Source organism: Melospiza georgiana, chromosome 1 (genome assembly GCF_028018845.1).
Source record: "Melospiza georgiana isolate bMelGeo1 chromosome 1, bMelGeo1.pri, whole genome shotgun sequence".
Lineage (NCBI taxonomy): Eukaryota > Metazoa > Chordata > Aves > Passeriformes > Passerellidae > Melospiza > Melospiza georgiana.
This window is the reverse complement of record NC_080430.1, coordinates 22,024,173-22,042,278: the sequence shown is the minus strand read 5'-3', so window position 1 is coordinate 22,042,278 and position 18,106 is coordinate 22,024,173. Positions and strand designations below refer to the sequence as shown.

At 43.3% G+C, this 18,106-nt stretch overlaps 3 protein-coding genes across 3 annotated transcripts in view; 1 reads left to right on the top strand and 2 right to left on the bottom strand.

Moving 5' to 3' along the window:
• Positions 1 to 24: 24 nt before the first annotated feature.
• Positions 25 to 8,547, bottom strand: ACBD7 (acyl-CoA binding domain containing 7). The gene is made up of 4 exons (XM_058034764.1): positions 8,442 to 8,547; positions 557 to 674; positions 391 to 453; positions 25 to 304 (listed from the first exon to the last, which is right to left on the bottom strand). The coding sequence occupies exons 1-4, from the start codon at positions 8,451 to 8,453 to the stop codon at positions 231 to 233; spliced, it is 267 nt and encodes an 88-aa protein (XP_057890747.1). The 5' UTR covers positions 8,454 to 8,547; the 3' UTR covers positions 25 to 230.
• A 1,758-nt stretch (positions 8,548 to 10,305) lies between these two features.
• Positions 10,306 to 13,320, top strand: RPP38 (ribonuclease P/MRP subunit p38). The gene is given in 4 exon segments (XM_058032966.1): positions 10,306 to 10,380; positions 10,383 to 10,499; positions 10,502 to 10,566; positions 12,279 to 13,320. Coding segments are annotated over 4 exon segments (1,137 nt in total). The 3' UTR covers positions 13,159 to 13,320.
• NMT2 (N-myristoyltransferase 2) overlaps positions 12,948 to 18,106 on the bottom strand; it is a 36,969-nt gene continuing 31,810 nt past the window's right edge. Inside the window, exons 11-12 of the mRNA XM_058032959.1 lie at positions 17,896 to 18,033; positions 12,948 to 17,697 (exon numbers count right to left, since the gene is read on the bottom strand). Coding sequence (XP_057888942.1) covers positions 17,677 to 17,697; positions 17,896 to 18,033 — 159 coding nt within the window. The 3' untranslated portion in view covers positions 12,948 to 17,676. The remainder of the gene's footprint in view (positions 17,698 to 17,895; positions 18,034 to 18,106) is intronic.

The window sequence follows — 18,106 nt, the reverse complement described above, 5'->3', positions numbered from 1 at the left end:
AAATCCATAATTCTCATAGAAAGCTTCATTTATTCAGTTCAAATTTATTTAGATTCATATACAAGCTAGAAATAGATTATATATGTAGATACCCTTTACAGTCAAACAGCTTATGCTTAGAAGATATTAGTGTCAGACCTCACTGAGGAGTTAGTATTGCATTTTTCTCAACAGAGTTAGTTCATTAGCTACTGAGGAGTTAAGTAGTAGTGGGAATTATTTTGAATATTCTAGATCCCATATTTTTCTACCATTGCTCTTGCTTTAGAGATATAGGCATTCATGGCATCCTCCTTTGATAAACCTGCAAAGGAAAGTAGGCATAATTATCTTTCTCAGTTGTCATCCTATAAACTTGACTACAGGATGAAAATTTAATTGGTGTAACACCTTTTTTCAGGTTCCATGCCTCCCATTTGGCTTTGCCTTTCAAATCTAGCATTCCCGGACATTCTGTCAAAATAAATGCATAGCTTTGGTTATCATGCAGATTTACATCACATTAGACTGATTTTATCAAGACATGTGATTAAATGTGAAGTATATATAGTAATACCAATATTAATATCTCCAACAGTAGCCTGTTTGTAGAATCCATACAGTTCCTTCAGTTCTTCATCAGTTGGTCTTGTTTTTAATTTTTTTACATCTTCTGCAGCACCATCAAAGTCAGCCTGATGAAAGAACAGAAAGGGTTCTCCTCTCAAGAGGTGTTTTAAAAACATGAGTTATAAGACACACAGTAATATCATTAGATATTCTCAATTACTCACTTGAGTTTATCAATCAGACAAGGCTTCTTCCCATGAAAGAAGCTTCATAAATGTGTACATTACTAGAAAGGGATATAGGGTTGTATGGTTGATAGGGGCAGCCTCCACAATTTATATGATGTATATGTCTTTTACAGTCGCACTGCAGGTATGAAGCCATTCACTGAACTTTACACCCCACAGTAATCTCTGAGTTGTTTTGACCCTGCCTACACTGTGCTGGCTCAGTTGGTGGAGCTCAAATCCCCTCTGAGTGGTACTGCCCAATTCACCTTCCATTCCCTCTGCTCTGCTGACAGGGAGGTAGGTGATCAACAGCTGGCACAGAGGTACCTCATGGAGATGAGCCAGGACCACCTTCCACAGTCATCTCTGAAACACAGCAGAGCACCAGAGTAAAGTGTAAATTTACTACTTTCATCACTGAATCACACACTCACATCAACCCGAGGCTGTAGCCATTCTTGCTATAAAGCAGGACTCAGGCTAAGGTTTGGAGTTCTGTTTCATGCCCAGAACATTTCAGAGAGAGAGATTTTGTATAGTGACTACAGACCCATCAGGTCACCACACTACTCTAATGAAGACTGATACAAGCACTGTAACATGCTATATGCTGGTTTCAACAATTATTTTAGCTTTTGAGTTGGATCTGCATTTACAGAAGCACAGTATATCCTGCACAAATACTTAAAATATACAAAACCAGGGTATTGCTTTTGCATGGCCTGGTTTTTGGTAGTTGGGGCTGGGGGGGGGGGGGGGGGCTACAAGGGTGGCTTCCATGAGAAGCTGCCAGAAGCTTCCAACATATCCAGCAGAGCCAATTGCTAGTGGCTCCAAAGATGGATGTGCTGCTGGGCAAGGCCAGGCCAATTAGAAATGGTGGCAACACCTCTGTGGCAACAGATTTAAGGAGGAAAATAAACAAGCAGTGGTTGCCCGGTTGTGACTACGGCCAGAGAAAAGCAGAGCGAGAACGTGAGAGGAGCCGCCCCGCAGAGCCCGAGGGCAGCGCAGGAGGGGCAGGAGCTGCTCCAGGCGCCGGGCCGAGATTCCCCTCAGGCCGTGGGGCGGGCCGGGGGCAGCAGCCGTGCCCTGCAGCCCGTGGAGGCCGTGGGGATGCAGGGATCCACCACAGCCCCTGCAGGAGCCCCAGGAGGAGCACGGGGATGCCTGGGAGGAGGCTGTGATCCTGTGGAGACCCTGGAGAGGGGCCCTGCTCCCAGGCTGGAGCAGCCTGTCCTTGAAGGGCTGCACCCCGTGGAGGAGTGACCCACAGTGCAGCAGCCCGGGGAGGGCTGTTCCCATGGGATGGACTCACACTGCAGCAGCACAGGGAGCTGTTCCCATGGGATGGACTCACACTGCAGCAGCCACAGGGAGCTGTTCCCGTGGGATGGACTCACACTGCAGCAGCACAGGGAGCTGTTCCCCATGGGATGGACTCACACTGCAGCAGCACAGGGAGCTGTTCCCCATGGGATGGACTCACACTGCAGCAGCACAGGGAGCTGTTCCCATGGGATGGACTCACACTGCAGCAGCACAGGGAGCTGTTCCCATGGGATGGACTCACACTGCAGCAGTCACAGGGAGCTGTTCCCATGGGATGGACTCACACTGCAGCAGCACAGGGAGCTGTTCCCCATGGGATGGACTCACACTGCAGCAGCACAGGGAGCTGTTCCCATGGGATGGACTCACACTGCAGCAGCCACAGGGAGCTGCTGCTCATGAGATGAGCTCACGTTGGAGAGGTTCACAGAGAACTGTCTCCTGTGCCACCCCACGGTGCAGCAGGGGAACGACTCCTCTCCTTGAGCAGCAGGAGAAGCCATGGGTCATGAACTGACCACAACCCCCATTCCCTGTCCCCTTGCACTGCTGGGGTGGGGGGTAGAGCTGAGAAGGGAGGAAGGTGTTCATAAGGGCTTATTTTACTTCTCATTATCCCGCTCTGATTTTGTTAGAAATAAATTCACTTTGTGTCTCTAAGTTGAGCCTTTTTTGCCTTGATGGTATTTGATGACCAATCTCTCTCCTGGTCCTTATCTCAACCCATGAACCGTTTGTTAAAATTTTCTCTCCTCTGTCCAGCTGCAGAAGAGTGAGTGAGTGGCTTTGGTGGATACTGGCATTTAGCCAGCATCAACACACTACTTCAGCTTAAAAGTTTGTGTAGAAGTCAGCAATGATTTGAACATGAGTACTGTGGCTCTGTTTACACATCACTGAGATCCTGGCATTACCTTAGAAGTCTGCACTGTGCTTCTTTATACCACCTTTCCCTTTAGTTACAGAAAAGATTTGATTTTTTTTTTAAAGAAAACATAATGCATGTTTATGTCCTTAATTGATGCCTTTCTCCTTGGCAAGTGACTGTGCTGGGTGGGTCAGGTGATGGAAATAAGCAAATAGGAATGAGAGCTAGGTTCACTACAGCATTCTGTATTTGAACAGAGAGAAAGTACAAGAGAAAGCACAAGAGAAAGGTTATTTCTTTTTTTAAATTTAAGAAGGAAAAATGAGTAGTAATTTAATTAGAGAGTGATGTTCAAGCATCTTTCCCCACAGAAAGGCCCTTCCCTGGAATCATGACATATTCACTGCTGTAAGGACACGCCAGCTGTTGGCTGCAGGAGGCAGGAGCAGCAGGCCAAACAGGGTAAGGACAGGTGGCTGGGTGCACTGCAGCTTCCTGCACTGAAACTTGGCCACTCTACCACCAAGTGAGTCACCTCTGCCTCCTAAGATGGAATTCACTTTTTATTTTGGTCTGGAAATTTAGTTTGGCTAATGAGATTTGCCAGATACAAACTTCTGAGGAATTTCTGATTTTATGCAAATTTTGAATTGCTGTGTAAAACCCACAAAGGGAAAGCACAAGCCTTCTAAGAACAAAAGTGCTTGCCACAGGAGGATGTACATCTGTAACAGCAGTGTTGCAACAAGGAACAGAAGGCAGAGAGGTGCATTTAAAAGGAATGTTTTAAAAAAAATCATGATGTGTGATTTAAAAGGCATTCTAGTGCCCTGCAAAACAGCAATTAAATCTTGAATATTCTTTAAACTGCAGCTGTAAATTCACAGAACATTAGATGGAAAGGATTCATGATGGCAATACACATCTGAAGGTCTCTCAGTTCCTGGCATCCTTGAAGTGAAATGAAAGGAAAAGACCAAAACCCTGCAGCAATGCAGATGCTTTTTAACAAATAATCTTTCAACTCAATGAGAACCTTAATGCTTGCATAAATGACAAGCAGAAGTGTCTGGGAGATTCCCACCAAGGCCTCCCTGAACCAAATGCCCAGAGAGGGAGGAGAACAGAGAAAAATTGGTGTGCTAAAATTGAAAATGACTGTTTTAAGTTTGAGAAATGCTGCTGTTCTATTTTGAATACAGCAATTCTTCTGAGAATTAGGCAGATTCCAATTGCCATTTGTCTTCTTGAAGATCTGACACTTGGTCATTCAATAAAGTATATGATTTGGCAGTTTCTGCACTAAATTCTAGATTAAATTAATTCCAAATTATATTTTTAAATCTAGAAATTTATATACTGAAACATGTAACTACTTATGTAGTTTGCTCCTGTTTTAATAAAAATAATTCTCAATGTTACTAAAATGCAACTATACCATAGAACCACAGAAAAACATGAAGCTTTAAGTCCAGGTTTTTGTGTCTGATTTCTTTTAAGAACACTGTAGATTTATTTTTTTTTACCAACCAAGCATTTGGGAGTGCTGCAAAAAAATTACAGGATTTTTCTAGAACAAAAAAATCAAAAGGCTTAGAATATACTCATATGTTATGTATATATATTATTTGTAATTTAGATAAACCAAAATTGTGTGGTCTAGACTACATATAAAAGCTGAATCAATAATGTTAAAATGGCCTTACAGTATCCCTTCTCAGTTTTTTTTTTTGGTAATATTAATATTTGCTTTCATTAAAGTTTTGAAATTTTAATTTTTTATCTTATGCTGTATTGTCTCTTGGTCTCCTCCTGCACAGCAACTGTACCTGGATTTGCTACAACAACCTGAAATGCTTCAACAAGTTCAGATGTTAAGCTCATTTTTAATTTTTCACCAAAAATTGCTGAGGCCCATAGTAAGTAAGTAAATAACACAATTCTTCCTTTCAGCAGCAAACCCAGAACGGTGAACCCATGTGTTTGGGGCCAGGAAGTCCCACCAGCACAGGCAGAGAATTTGGGGTTTGGGACAGAAGCATCTTGCCCCGTGTCTGAAGCACAGCATGAGGGCCTTCAGCTGGGAGCGGGGGGACAGACACACTGCCACAAGCAGGAGTCTGAGCTCACAGTCCCTGCGAGTGCTCATGGGGCCTTTTTTGACAGTCAGGTGCCTTATCCTTCCATGAAAACAGGCCTGTTCCACTTTGTGCTCACCTCGAGGAAGAGGCAGGGACATGGGGGTTGCAGAGGAGCTCACATGCTCTGAACTGGCATCCCAGCCTGCCCCTGAGTCACTCTGGCCGTGCCACGCTGCTGTGCCAGCTCCGGGCATGCAGCACTGGCATGTGAGGGCGTTCTGTACTGAGGTGGCAAGGCAAGTGTAATGACACAGAAACTCCTATGCACTAACAAGTGTTCTTAGGAGATGTACAGCATTTCTAATGGAGAAGCATTTAACGAGGGGAAACAAAATTAGCAATGCAAATTACCTTACCAAAGAATTAATAGTGGTTCAAAGAAACTGAACTGTACATTTGATGGTCCTGAAAGCAAAACATTTAAAGTCATACTATTGGAACAGATGTATAAAAGGGATGGACATTCACTTACAAAAATAAATGCAATGACCTACTGCTCAAGGCATTTTTTATAGCTACAATTTTATTAAAATAAATATTTCATTATTAAGCCAAACATTAGAAATGTGACATTCTTGACTATAACTATGACTGACTCCTCCATCACAGACATTTCTTAATATTATCCACACAGGTGCAAACCATAGTAGGACTCTGTTAATTGTAAGATTTAAAATTTGTATCAATAGTAAACCATAACTAGGTTGCCACATTGTTCACATTAAATTAAATAAGTTACTACTGCATGTGAGCTTCTGCCAGCACTGATGTACAAGGACCATTCAAATCTGTGGAAATCTTTCACAAGTCTGGAATTGTTTTCTGATCTAAACTTCTGTCCTGGTTTTGTCTGGGGTACGGGTAATTTTCTCCCTAGTACCTGCTACAGTGCAGTGTTTTGGATGCAGGATGAGAATAATGTTGATAACACACTGATGTTTTGGTTGTTGCTGAGTAGTGCTTGCACTGAGCCAAGGACTTTTCAGTATCTCATGCTCTGAACGTGAGGAGCTGCACAAGAATCTGGGGAAGGGGAGGGGAACACCTCTGGGACAGCTGCACAAACTGGCCACAGGGATATTCCACATCACAGAACATCCATACCCAGTGCAGAAACTGGGAGGAGTTGGTCAAAAGGGACTGATGCTGCTCAGGGATGGATTCAGCCTTGTTCAGTGGGTAGTGAGCAATTGTCTTGTGCATCATGTGCTTCTCCTGGGTTTATCTGCACATGCACTCTCTCTCTTTTTCTCTCTCTCTCATTACTACTATCACAGTATTATATTTTACTTTTTAAAAAATCATTAAACTATTCTTATCTCAGCCCATGAGTTTTTGCTTCCTCCCCCTTCTCCTCAGTGCCAATTCTCCTCCCCATCCCACCGTAGGTGAAGCAGGTGAGCAAGTGACTGCATGGTACTTATTTGCTGGGTAGTGATAAACCATGACAAGTTCACAGTAAGAATGAACCAGAAGTCCTGTTCAATTGTACAAGACAAAAGATAAAAAGTCAAGGAAACCATTAAGTTATAACCTTATTTTCCTATAATTTTATTCTATTTGCATCTATAGGCAAGTATCACAAGATAGTTTAAAGATTTGCAAAGGCATATCTTACAAAGCAAGAAAGGTGCAGAAATGAAATCTAAATACTAAACCTTTTGTTCTTTATCCTCCTCTAGCCAATCATTCTGCACAGACTGTTGCTTAGGATTTGCCTGCTTACACAACATGCTTATTAGCAGCCTGTAAAAATATAATTTTCTGTTAATCATGTGCCGATAATATTCCCTTTAACTCCCCAAATAAAAAGAATAAAAATATATACAGTCATAAACATACACATGTGCCTTAAAGATAAAAGCACAAATTATCAGACCATTATCAGACACTGTCTTTTTGTGAAGAAAAAAGCTTGAATGAATTCTGCATTTACTGCAGAATATTTTACCAGTTTGCAAAACTTAAAAGTATTTTACAGCCTCACTAAAGAGAACATTATTTTATTCATTGTCCTCATTCCCATACAGCTAGATTCAGTAAATTTATGGATATGGTTGGTAACTGTCAAGCAAACCAGTGTGGACAGACAAGCTCTATAATGTCTAATGCAGAATGCATAAGGCATCTTAAAATTTCAACCACTAATTTTTACGTTTAAGTGTAACTCTATGCAGTTATGGAACAGCATATCATACTGCCTTCAGCTCTTTCTTATCATAATTTATGGCTCATTGCTTAAATCATCAGGCTAACAAATTCACTTGCTAGATTGAGTTTAAGGCAGAATAAAACAAGCTGTAATTTCAGCAATTATTAATGATGCAAAGGTAGTGTTATGTTGGGATTTGGCAATTTTGACCCATGTAAGAAAGAGATTTCTTCTTAGCTGTAACACAGCACAATGAAACCTCTGTGCTATTCAGCATAATTGCAGCTCAGAAGAAAATTGCTAAGCTGCTGGCAATGCACTCCCTGCATCTAGGTCACAGCATTGTGCTGCTCGCTCTTTGCAAAATGCACACTAACTAAGCTGAGGCAGACATAATGAGACAGGGATAGAAGAGCTTGCAAATCTTGAAAGTGAAAGGGATAATAGGAAAGCCTAAAGAAGAAAATCAGCTTAATCTATCGGGACATGGCCAGGACAAGGGAAGTATTCATAGTTTCCCACAAAGGTAGGAGGCTAAAAGCCAGCAATGAAGATAATTTCCTCAACAGCTATTTAAAGCTACAATCAGAGAGTACATAAAAAGAAGCACTCTGTCTAGCTGGAAGTAAGTAGAAGCTCTCCTACCAAAACACAAAGCTATCAAATTGTAGCAGTCCAAAGATGCATACACCCTAAAAAATCCGCACAACTTATTTAAAAAATATTTACACTTCCCAAATGCACATATAGCACTGTCTCAGTGTCAGAAGTTTCCCTCCTCCTTTAACAGCTCCAAGCAACCAGCTAGATCCTAAAAACATAAGTATGTACCTGCCTTTCCATGTCTAACTCAGTCCTAGCAAACTCAGATGCACGCCTGGAGAAACATAATTCATGCATACTCTGAACCCATGAAAAAAAATCCAAAATATTACATGACCCATGAAACAGTTCATATTAACCAGCTTGCTTCTCATCCTCCACTTGTGAAAAGTAATGCACTATTTAACCTCCAAGGGTTCAGGCAGATTTCCCTTGCTACAAGGTAACCTTGATTCTGCAGTAAAAATCTTTACGCGGAAGAAACACCACAGTCCGCAGCACGGCATCACACAGACGCACAGCGCATCCCTCTCCTCGCCCGTCTCCCCAGATGCAGAATCGCGTACCTGGAGAGTCATGATGCTGCGGGGATGCGCAGGGAACGGCCTCGCTCCTTCTCCTTCTGGCGCGTCTGCCGGCGGGCTGCGTTGGCGCTGGGACCGTGCCCGTGAGCTCAGCCCCGCAGCGCTCCGGGACTCGCTGCTGCCGCCGCGCCCTCGGCCCGGGGGCGGGGGGCACGGAGCGCCCGTGGGTTCCGCTGAAAGCCTCAGCCCCAGCCGCGCCGCTGCGGATCAGGCTGCCAGGCTGAGGGCAGAAAGATTCCCAAGGCGTTTGTTTGACAAAGGAATTTCTTGAGTGATTTGAAGTGCAACCGGTCCAGTTATTGGACACGTTCCTTCTGCCGCAGTCCCTGCCCATGTCCATGGTCCAACCAACCTGCGACTTCGCACCCTTCAGCTGCAGCTCTGAAAACACGACGGTCATCTCAAGGACACACACAAAATACACTGTGAAAGCTGATTTTCAATTTGGTCTACTAAGTATAGAATAAAAATATTAAATCAATTGATAAACTACCCCACAAGTGTAACCACTGAAGAAAAAAAAAATCCATCTCTCTTGTATCAATGAATTATTTATATTCATGCCTCTATACACTTATGTATGTGAAAAATGCGTATTCTACGATTGGCTTTTGGCAAATGTTAAAGTGAGTATTATATGTGTTGTGTTAGAAAGTAATGCTGTATTGATTCTCTTAAGTAGTGTGTTAAATATAGTTTTAGGTTATAAAAAATGTTAAAATAGAAACGATGCGATGTAGAATACTTTTTTAAAAAAAAACACTTGCAGTGAGATAGCAGCCACAGGACACCTAAATCTTTCAGAGAAAACTAATTTATTGCTGTCTTATCAGAAGAAATGAACTTCTTCCTGCCTCGAAGGCGCTGTCAGGATTCAGAGGAAGAAGTTGACACGACCAGACAGAATCCTGCGTTTGAACGGAATTTATGCATCATGTATGAAGTGTATGAATATGCAACAAACTATTGTTTTTAAGGGTTAATCCTTTGTTAATGTGTGTCCTTTTTCAGGCTCGTGCTGCCCAGAAAAAGGTACCCGGACGTCTGTAACTCTTTGGTTCTATTGTCTCATATTGTCTTAATTCAAACTGTCCAAATTATTATTACTCTAATTGTATTACTATTTTATAACCATTTTCTTAGTATTGAACTTTTAAAATTTTAAAAAAACAAGTGATTGGCGTTTTTCACATGTACATAATTTCCTAAGCATAGTTTAATCTATGGTAGGTACTTCTGCATTTTTTAACTCACTAACTTCCATAAAACCATGCCAAAAAAGTAATTTGAGGGGAAACAAGTCCAGGTTAAATTAAATCAGGAATTAACAAGGAAACAATCCAAGTAAATGTAAGTAAATAGGAGATAAAAATAAAAACTTGAAACATTTCTGTAGTACCAGTGCCCTAGCAAAGAAGCTCTGCTCTTTCAGGGCCAAAGAGCTGTGCTTAACCATGCTGTGCACTGCGGTGAATGTGGAAAAGGAACGCACTTGTGAAGATCTGTTAAAGGCTGCGGGCAGATTGCCGGTAACGCGAATGGAACCAGTCCTCGCCTGTCACCTTGGTCACAGCACACAATGTCCGTGCACGGCACGGCGCGCACTGCACCGCAGCGAGGAACTGTCCTGGGGCTGTGAGGCCCCTGTGAAGCAGCTGGTGACCCGGCCCTGAGTGCACTAGCTGACATGGGACTAAGCAGGTCTGCCATCGCCTATACGCCGGTGTTCGGGAGAGCTCGAGCCTTAAGAGCGCCAGTAGTGAGCCTACGGTGAGAAGCGCCAAGGGCAGGCCGCGGGCACCAGCGCTTTATGGCTGCCGTACTCTAACGCTACAGCCGCTTGGGCATGCGGCCTTGAGCGCAGCGCGGGCACCGCCCGCCCGCCGAGAGCCGTCACAGCGGGACCCGCCACAGCACCGCCCCAGCTCCTCCTGCTCGGCCCGCTCCGGACACCGCCCCGCCGCGGAGAGACTCCCACGCCACGGCCGGGGGCGGAGCGGGGCCGGGGCGGAGCGGGGCCGGGCCTGACCGGGGGCGGGCCTGACCGGGGGCGGAGCGGGACCAGGCCGCGTCCCTCGGCGTGTTCCTGGAGCGCGGGAAGGCCGAGGTAAGGGCGGCTTTGCGCCGGCGGGCGCGGGGCAGCTGTGGTCTGGGCCCCGCGGTCGGGCAGCCGGAGGCCGCTCCGCTCCCCGGGCCGGCCCGCAGTGCTTGGCGGCTGAGGGGCGGCGGCCCGGGGAGAGGGTGCTGCGGTCTCGGCGGAGCCCCCGCCCCACAGGGAGCCGGCGTTGTGCGGGGCCGTGCTTAGCCCGCGTTTCGCTGTTGCCGGGAGCTGGAGGAGCCCCGGAGCGCCCTGCGGCGGAAGCGCTGCCGAGGTTCCTGGCGGAGCGGGCGGCGTCTCTGCCATCTCCCTTCCGCCGGAAGCGAGGGGGTCGCGACCGCGGTGCGAGGTGGAGGAGCCGTGTTCGTTTGTTCACTTGTTGCTCTGTTTCCTTACTCCTGCACGCCTGTTTTCCTCAGGAGCGCTCATTTTGAAAAGAAAAATGTCGTCTTTGAACTGTGAACATGTTCCATGGTTTTCTTCTTTTGTGTCTCTTGCTGATTTTGCTTGTCAAAGTTCATCAGAGCATCCCTAATTGAAAGCTTTTAAAAGCGATAACCGGGAGCTCATTTTTTAAAAAAACAAATACAAGCTTCCATTCTCAGTCACATGTAAGAATTCTTGTGGTTATTTCGATTTCGATTTTTTAGTTGTTTTCACTTTTTGGTTGTTGCTACTGTGATGGTAAGCAAAAGGGATAACTGCATGAATTGATAGCTCCATGAAGGACTAATAGGTTAAGTCGGCACATCTTTATCCTTACATCCCAAATGCAATCATTCTGGGTGCTTGGGAGCTGAGGGGAATGCCAGCCCTGTCCACAGCTGGTTTCTCCAGTTTCCAGTGTTGGAAGCAGATAACTGGATTGGATGGACAATCACTGAGGTGGCCCAGGGCATTTCATAGATTATTCTGAGAGTACTCAAGAGTGCTCCGGTGTTTTTTTTGTATTTTGGAATTGGGGGCTTTGCAATTTACCAGGGACTGCCATCAGGCTTGACCTCATGCCTTCACTGCTACTCCAGAGTAGATCAATCAGAGCAAGAACAATTACACTTTCTCCACTCCTGTTCAGTTTTTCTCACCCCTGAAGGCATTGTCCACGTGGCACAAAAGACCCCTTCTGAACTTTTGGGGGCATGTAGGGGATTGCCTTCCTTCCCTGAAAGCATAAACTGTTAAAGAGTCTGCAAATTTTTATCATACCTTCCAAATACAGGGAAACACAAAGGCATGGACTGAAGATTAAAAAATCAGATTTATAAAATTCCTAAATAATTCAGGAATTATTGTTGTTGTTTCATGTTGTGATTTTTTGCCATTTCCCCCCCCCTCCCATGTCATGGGGGGGCAATGCAGCTGTGCAACATTGAAAATGGAGTGGTCCTTCAACCTGTGATTCTGGGGATAGTTTGTTACTTGGTTGGACTTGTGGTTTTTTTACATCTGTAATACCTCCAGCTGCTTTTGTTCAGCTTTAGAAGGGTCTGTTGTCACTGCTGTTGCCATACTGTCCGGTCCAGCTTTTTTTATTTAATAAAAAAAACCCAAGTCCACACCTGCCTTGTGGAAGATGTGTGAAGGATTGGTGGCGTGAGGTTGATAGATGCCAGTATCACTGACATGCAATGTTTCTCTTCTGCATTCCCAGAAGCTTCTGGTAACAATGTCCACAGCAGACAGTACAGTATTTGAAGTAATGTCTTGCTCTTTCTTCCTAGGGTGACAAAACACAGGATCAACCACCTCAGGATGTCTGTAATTCAGCCAGGCACGGCAACACTTCGGAAAGCAAAGAAAACCACTGTAAAAACGTGTCTAGATAACCCCTTTGTTTTCCAATGGAAAACCATCGATGGAGAAGATATGCATTTTATACTAGAGACCTTAGAAGAAAGGATTAAACATATTGGACTTAAAAAGATTGAGAGTCCAAGAAAGAAAAAACGTTCCCTCACAAAAAAACAAACGGAAAGAAAGTGCGATGCCGGCAGCAATTATTTCCCTAAAGAGGAAGCAGAAAGCCACCCACAAAAACCAGGATGGACTGACATAAGTATCAGAAGACAGCTTGCTATTGGAGTTAACGAAGTTACAAAAGCATTGGAAAAAAACGAGCTTCTCCTCTTGCTGGTGTGCAAGTCTGCCAAGCCCGCGATGCTGACGTCGCACCTGGTGGAGCTGAGCGCCAGCCGCGCCACGCCGGCGGGGCAGGTGCCGCGCCTCAGCGAGACCCTCGCGCCCCTCCTGGGCCTCACCTCCATCCTGGCGCTCGGCTTCAGAAAGCACTCGGACACGTTCACCGAGGCTGTAGCAGCCATAATCCCAAAGATACCGGCCTTGGAAGTGCCGTGGTTTCAGTACAGAACTGAAGAATCCATGGCTTATGCAGACACAGATTCCTCAGGAAGCCTGGAACCCGAAGAGCTTGCAGAGGTGCTGGGGGATAAGCTCACAAGTCAGAAGCGGAAGCATACGGAAAGCAGTCAGCCTGATCTTTCACATGTAATTTTGCAGCCTTTGAAAATCAAGAAACTTGTCCCAAATCCCAATAAGATAAAGAAACCACCTCGCAAAAAGAAAAAGGCTTTTTCAGCATAACTGAGTTTGGTTCTTTCTATTCAACAGATTTTTAAATGCAGGATGGAGTACAGTTCTAACAGTTCTTTTAGGCTTTACAGTGTAAAGGTCTTGAATACAGGGTGAACTTCATGTTGCATTTGGCTGAGGTACTTTCTGCTTTAATAAAAAACATTGTTCAGACTTGGGTGTTAGTCTTTACTGGGGGTAAGTATTTTCATTTGCAGCTTGAGATCAGAGTTAAAGCCGGTAATGAAAATGCCAAAGCAATTTTAAGACATCATTTATACTTCTTTGGAATGAATACAAAGCATTAAATGAACTTTGTCTTTTTACACAGATGAACATGCTTTAAGCAAAAGAGATTTAAGTATAATTACTCAAACAAATAAATACCAAAAGTGAAAGTTTATTTAAACAAAGGTCCATGCCAGTATAAGTCTTTTAAAGCTGGGTTCAAGTAAATAGCACAGGCAGACTTCCCTTTTGAACTCTTATTATAGTTTGTTTTGCTGAACAACTTGTTTTTGGTCACAAATGTATGCAGACTTGGGTTCCACCTGATTCCTGGTGCATGGTATGCTGAAGGAAAAGCTATTTCCAAATACAAATCCAAATTACTACTGCTGCAGTATTAAAAAAAAAATACTTCCATATGCAAACTATTAACACATATCCTCTGAGAAAATGTAAACCTAAACTCCATTAGATCTCTAAATGAAATCTAACATTATTTCCCAGGAAACTGACATAAGCCATATACTGTTTTATATAACGTAGATGAGAACTGTAACTGCTACAAGACTGTAAATGTAATTTCTGAGTTTCCTTTAATTTTACAGGGGACTATGAACAATTTTCTAATGAGGGTGTTGGGTGGTAGGAAGGAAGGGAAATAGCACTGCAATTCAGGCAATCAACAGCCTAGGAATTTACTTGTAGAAGAAAGCATAAAATACCTTAACTGAGTAACTTTTGTTGTTCCTTAAAAGGTACAATTTACATTATTTTTCAGAGATTTGTTAATCCAGACTTCCACTGCCATCCAATAGCTCATCTGTATTTTGAATTTATTTAGACATTGCTTTAGTTCATGATACCAACTACGAAGGCAGGCACTAGCAATGAGCAGTGATTGTGTAGTCATGATGCTCCTTGAAGTTTAAACACAGCATTTAAATGCTACAATTTTTGTCCGTGTCTGAGGGTTCAAGAAGAGGTGAGATTTCTTTGCCTTGCTTCACAGTCCTTGATACAAGTCCTTTTTTCTGGATTTCTGAGTGCATAAAACTTGAAGGCATGCTAGCACTAGTGTGTTTCATTCCCAGGCTGGCTAACCATAACATAAGAGTTGTAGCATTTAGACAGAGCATAAGGATTGGCTTTGGTAAAGAACATAAGCACAGCAATCATCTTTCAAGCACTTCACTGCCTGCCCAGGTCGATCTCTGTCTTCAGGGATTTGGCTTCCCTCTGCAGATAGGAAGTTACTTTGGGAAAGAAATAACAGATGTTTAAAAAGCTGGGTGCAAAAGGTGGTAGAGCAAGCTTTACATTTGGCAAGCCTTTGCAAACACCTGTGAGGTTCTGGGGAGTCTTACCCTCATAGCAGGACTAATGCACACAGGTTCAACCCTGGAAACAAGAGAAGGGTCTCTCCTACTGAGCTCCTGACAGTGGCCCCACATAAATCATACATGTATTCACCTTTTGTTTAGTACCTGCCTAGGAAGTCTAAGTGAGTTGCCACAATTTTCACATCTGGAGTCTTATTATGTGGGTGCAGGCTGGGACACCTTCAAGATTCAAGTCCTCTTGATGCTGTGATACTTCAGCTAAACACTACAAGTGAAGAGCACTCAGCAGGACAGAAGAGGCCATGCTTAACACACACAAGTTCATGAAGAGAACTCTTCAAGAGCTGCCCAAACACTCAGGCTTAGATGCCTATTTCCCTCATGCTCTGGCTGATAAATTTTCTCTCTCAGCTACAGTGCTGCACAGCTTCTACAGGAGCATGTCTCTGCCCTCCAGCCCCCTAGTGAACATGCAGAGGGAGCCAGACAGAAGTTTATCCCCTGAATTCAGAAGCAAATGGCACTATTTTACTGGAAGAGAGCACAAGACTGGCCATGCTCCTTCCTTCATGTGCCCTAATCTGAAGATTCAGGCAGAAGCCAGGCTGCAGGAAACCCACGTTCATGTATGTCTTCTACCTGGACATACTTGGTGCTGTCATGGCCTCGGTTATACAAAGGACAATATTTGAGAGGATCTGCCTTCTGATTTCAGAGGAGAAAAGAAATCATCTGCCTAACATTTCCTCCACCACAATTTTTTGAGGGGAAGAAAGGCAGAGAACATAACATATCCTTCACCTGGGCTGTGGTCACCTGGGCTGTCTCAGCAAGGAAGTATCTTTGCTATGAGGACAGAGCTATGCCCTGCTGTCCCAGCTCACCTCAGGCAGCCCTGAGTGAGGACTGCTGAGGCTCTGCCTTTAAGAGCTGAAGAGGAACACACTGAGCTCCTTGGGGAACCTCATCTCAGAGTGATCCAGGAAAATGTGTGCCAAGGAGGCACCACCTTGTCTTCTAGGAGATAAAAACTTAAATCTTTGATGGAGTCAAGATTAAATCCTTCTTGTTACTTCAGGTATCTCTACCATCAATGACATTTTCAGGCACTTAATTCTGCTCAGGCCTCACACAGAGTCCAAGCTGTCTCTGCACCACCTGCTTTGACTGCTACTAGGAGGGAGGTATCAAGAGTGGCCAGAGATGTAAAGCCCAACTGCACTGTAAGATTTCCTGTGAAGTCCTTTTAAATTCATGAGGTCCTGAGCTGGTGCACAGCCAGGGGTCAAACAAACCACGTTCAGTCCCTTCCTTTGTTTGAAGGAGGTCGAATGCTTTAATCAGCTATAATGCATAAGGGAAAGTATTTATCACTGTTTCTAGGGCAGAATCCTCTCACCACAATTCAACAAGAAAAAGAAACCAAACCACAAACCATTCACACAGTGGAAAAGGAGCGGGAAGAAAGAAAAACCCCACTGCTACAAGGTAGTGGGTAGGGCTAACAGTTATGAAGAACAGACAAATTTATCTTCATGTACAGAATTAAACTTTCAGCAAAATCTGCTGTCAGAATTACAGGCATGTTTAAAAGGAAAGTCAGACATTTGCATTTCATGAGATATTCAAGTCACATTCAAAAGATGCTCACAGCACAGAGGCTTCACTATACCACAATTTGGCACTTTCAGCTAGAACAGTTTTTTAACACAGATTTTCTCAGTGCTCACGCTTCTGCAGCATCCATGAGCTGAAAGAACTGCTATCCTCTCTAGCTATGACGCTATGCTGGAATGCATATAAAGTGCTTCAGAAGCCACTCCCATTGCCGAGCATTCATGAGGGAATTAAAACAGCTCCACCCAACAACAAAGATCAGCCCTTCTACATTTCAGGAAGTGCAGCACAGAGACTTCCAAGGACTGAGGGCAGAGCATTTCTCTTCTGCTTACCAGCCACATATATAGCAAAACTTCTTGTTCCAAAGTCAGGATAAAAACACTACCAGGAACAATTTATGAATACATATTTACACAAGGTACTTTTCATTAGAATTACAGACTTCATAGGAAATCAGAGTAGACAAAGGAATATGTGCAATTTCGCAGAAGCGTTGAAAACATTCAAACTATAAATATCCTGATAGCACTACTAAAATTCTTAGTTTTACACACAGGCTGATGTTATTCTACTGAGGAAAAACTAAGGTATTGTGCCACAACTGTAAATTAAGTACAGTAATGTATTATCATTCTGGCAACATAGATAACACCTGCACTGAACAGTGCGATACTGTTAAATCAATCCACTGATCTATTGAAGATCAAAGTACAAATCTGTATTTTTTATTGATTTGGCAGCGTTGCTTATGGAGAAACAAATGCACTAGTTAAACCAGTACACTGTCATACTGCTCCAGTTACAAAAACATCCAGGACTTTCATAGAGCTACAAAGTATCATACTTCATGATTTTCCCCCAAACGATGATATCCATGTTAAGTAAATAAGCAAAGATACTCCAGTTTGTATCCTTCATTCTGTTACACTGACATACATACATCACCACTTAATAAATAGAAATGCAGCAGTTCATCCACATAATAGCAAATATTTTTGTACCCTAATCCACCACTGAAGTTCAGTTTATACAAAACAGTCTTTTCGACAGAGTGGAAAAAAATACCTTCTTCTCATCCAGGTGCAAGCTAAGCTTTAAAACTTAAATGAATGTGCTTTTTATTCTTTTCATGGACAACAGAAGAGTTTCATGAACCGTCTGATCTATCTGAAAATGCATAAATTTGGTCACATGTGGATGTCTTCATTGATCAGATTTAATGGACTATTTCAGTATCACTGACGTTGTGCTTTTACTCCTCTTGAACAAGACCATTTCAAGAGTTATGGAGATCAAATTAACTCAAAGGATGACCTCAAGAGTTCTAGAAACATAATCGTTCTCATTGTAATACAAGACCAACCTAAAGGAAGAAGAAAAATACAATATTTTAGTTCAAGTATGGCAGTAAACCTAAACATCAGCAGTCTTCTGCATCTCAATTATGGATCATAAACAGGGCCAATTACAGTATTTTTAAAACTTCTGACCATTGTTGGCCAGTGTAAATTAATGTACCATTTCATCTAATGGAATTCAGGAACTCATTTTTCTCCCTTACCTTTTCAGATTCCATGCCTGGACATCTCCAGTTGTACAAGTAATACTGCAAATTTCCATCTCCAATCCCAAACTTGAGCTTTTCCAGGAATGTTTTGTTTTCCATTAAGTCTAATGCATTGAACACATCAAATCCTTTCTGGCAACAGCAAAACATTTTTAAAATTTTACTTCTGAAATTTTCAAATTACACACAAACGACACTTTACAGA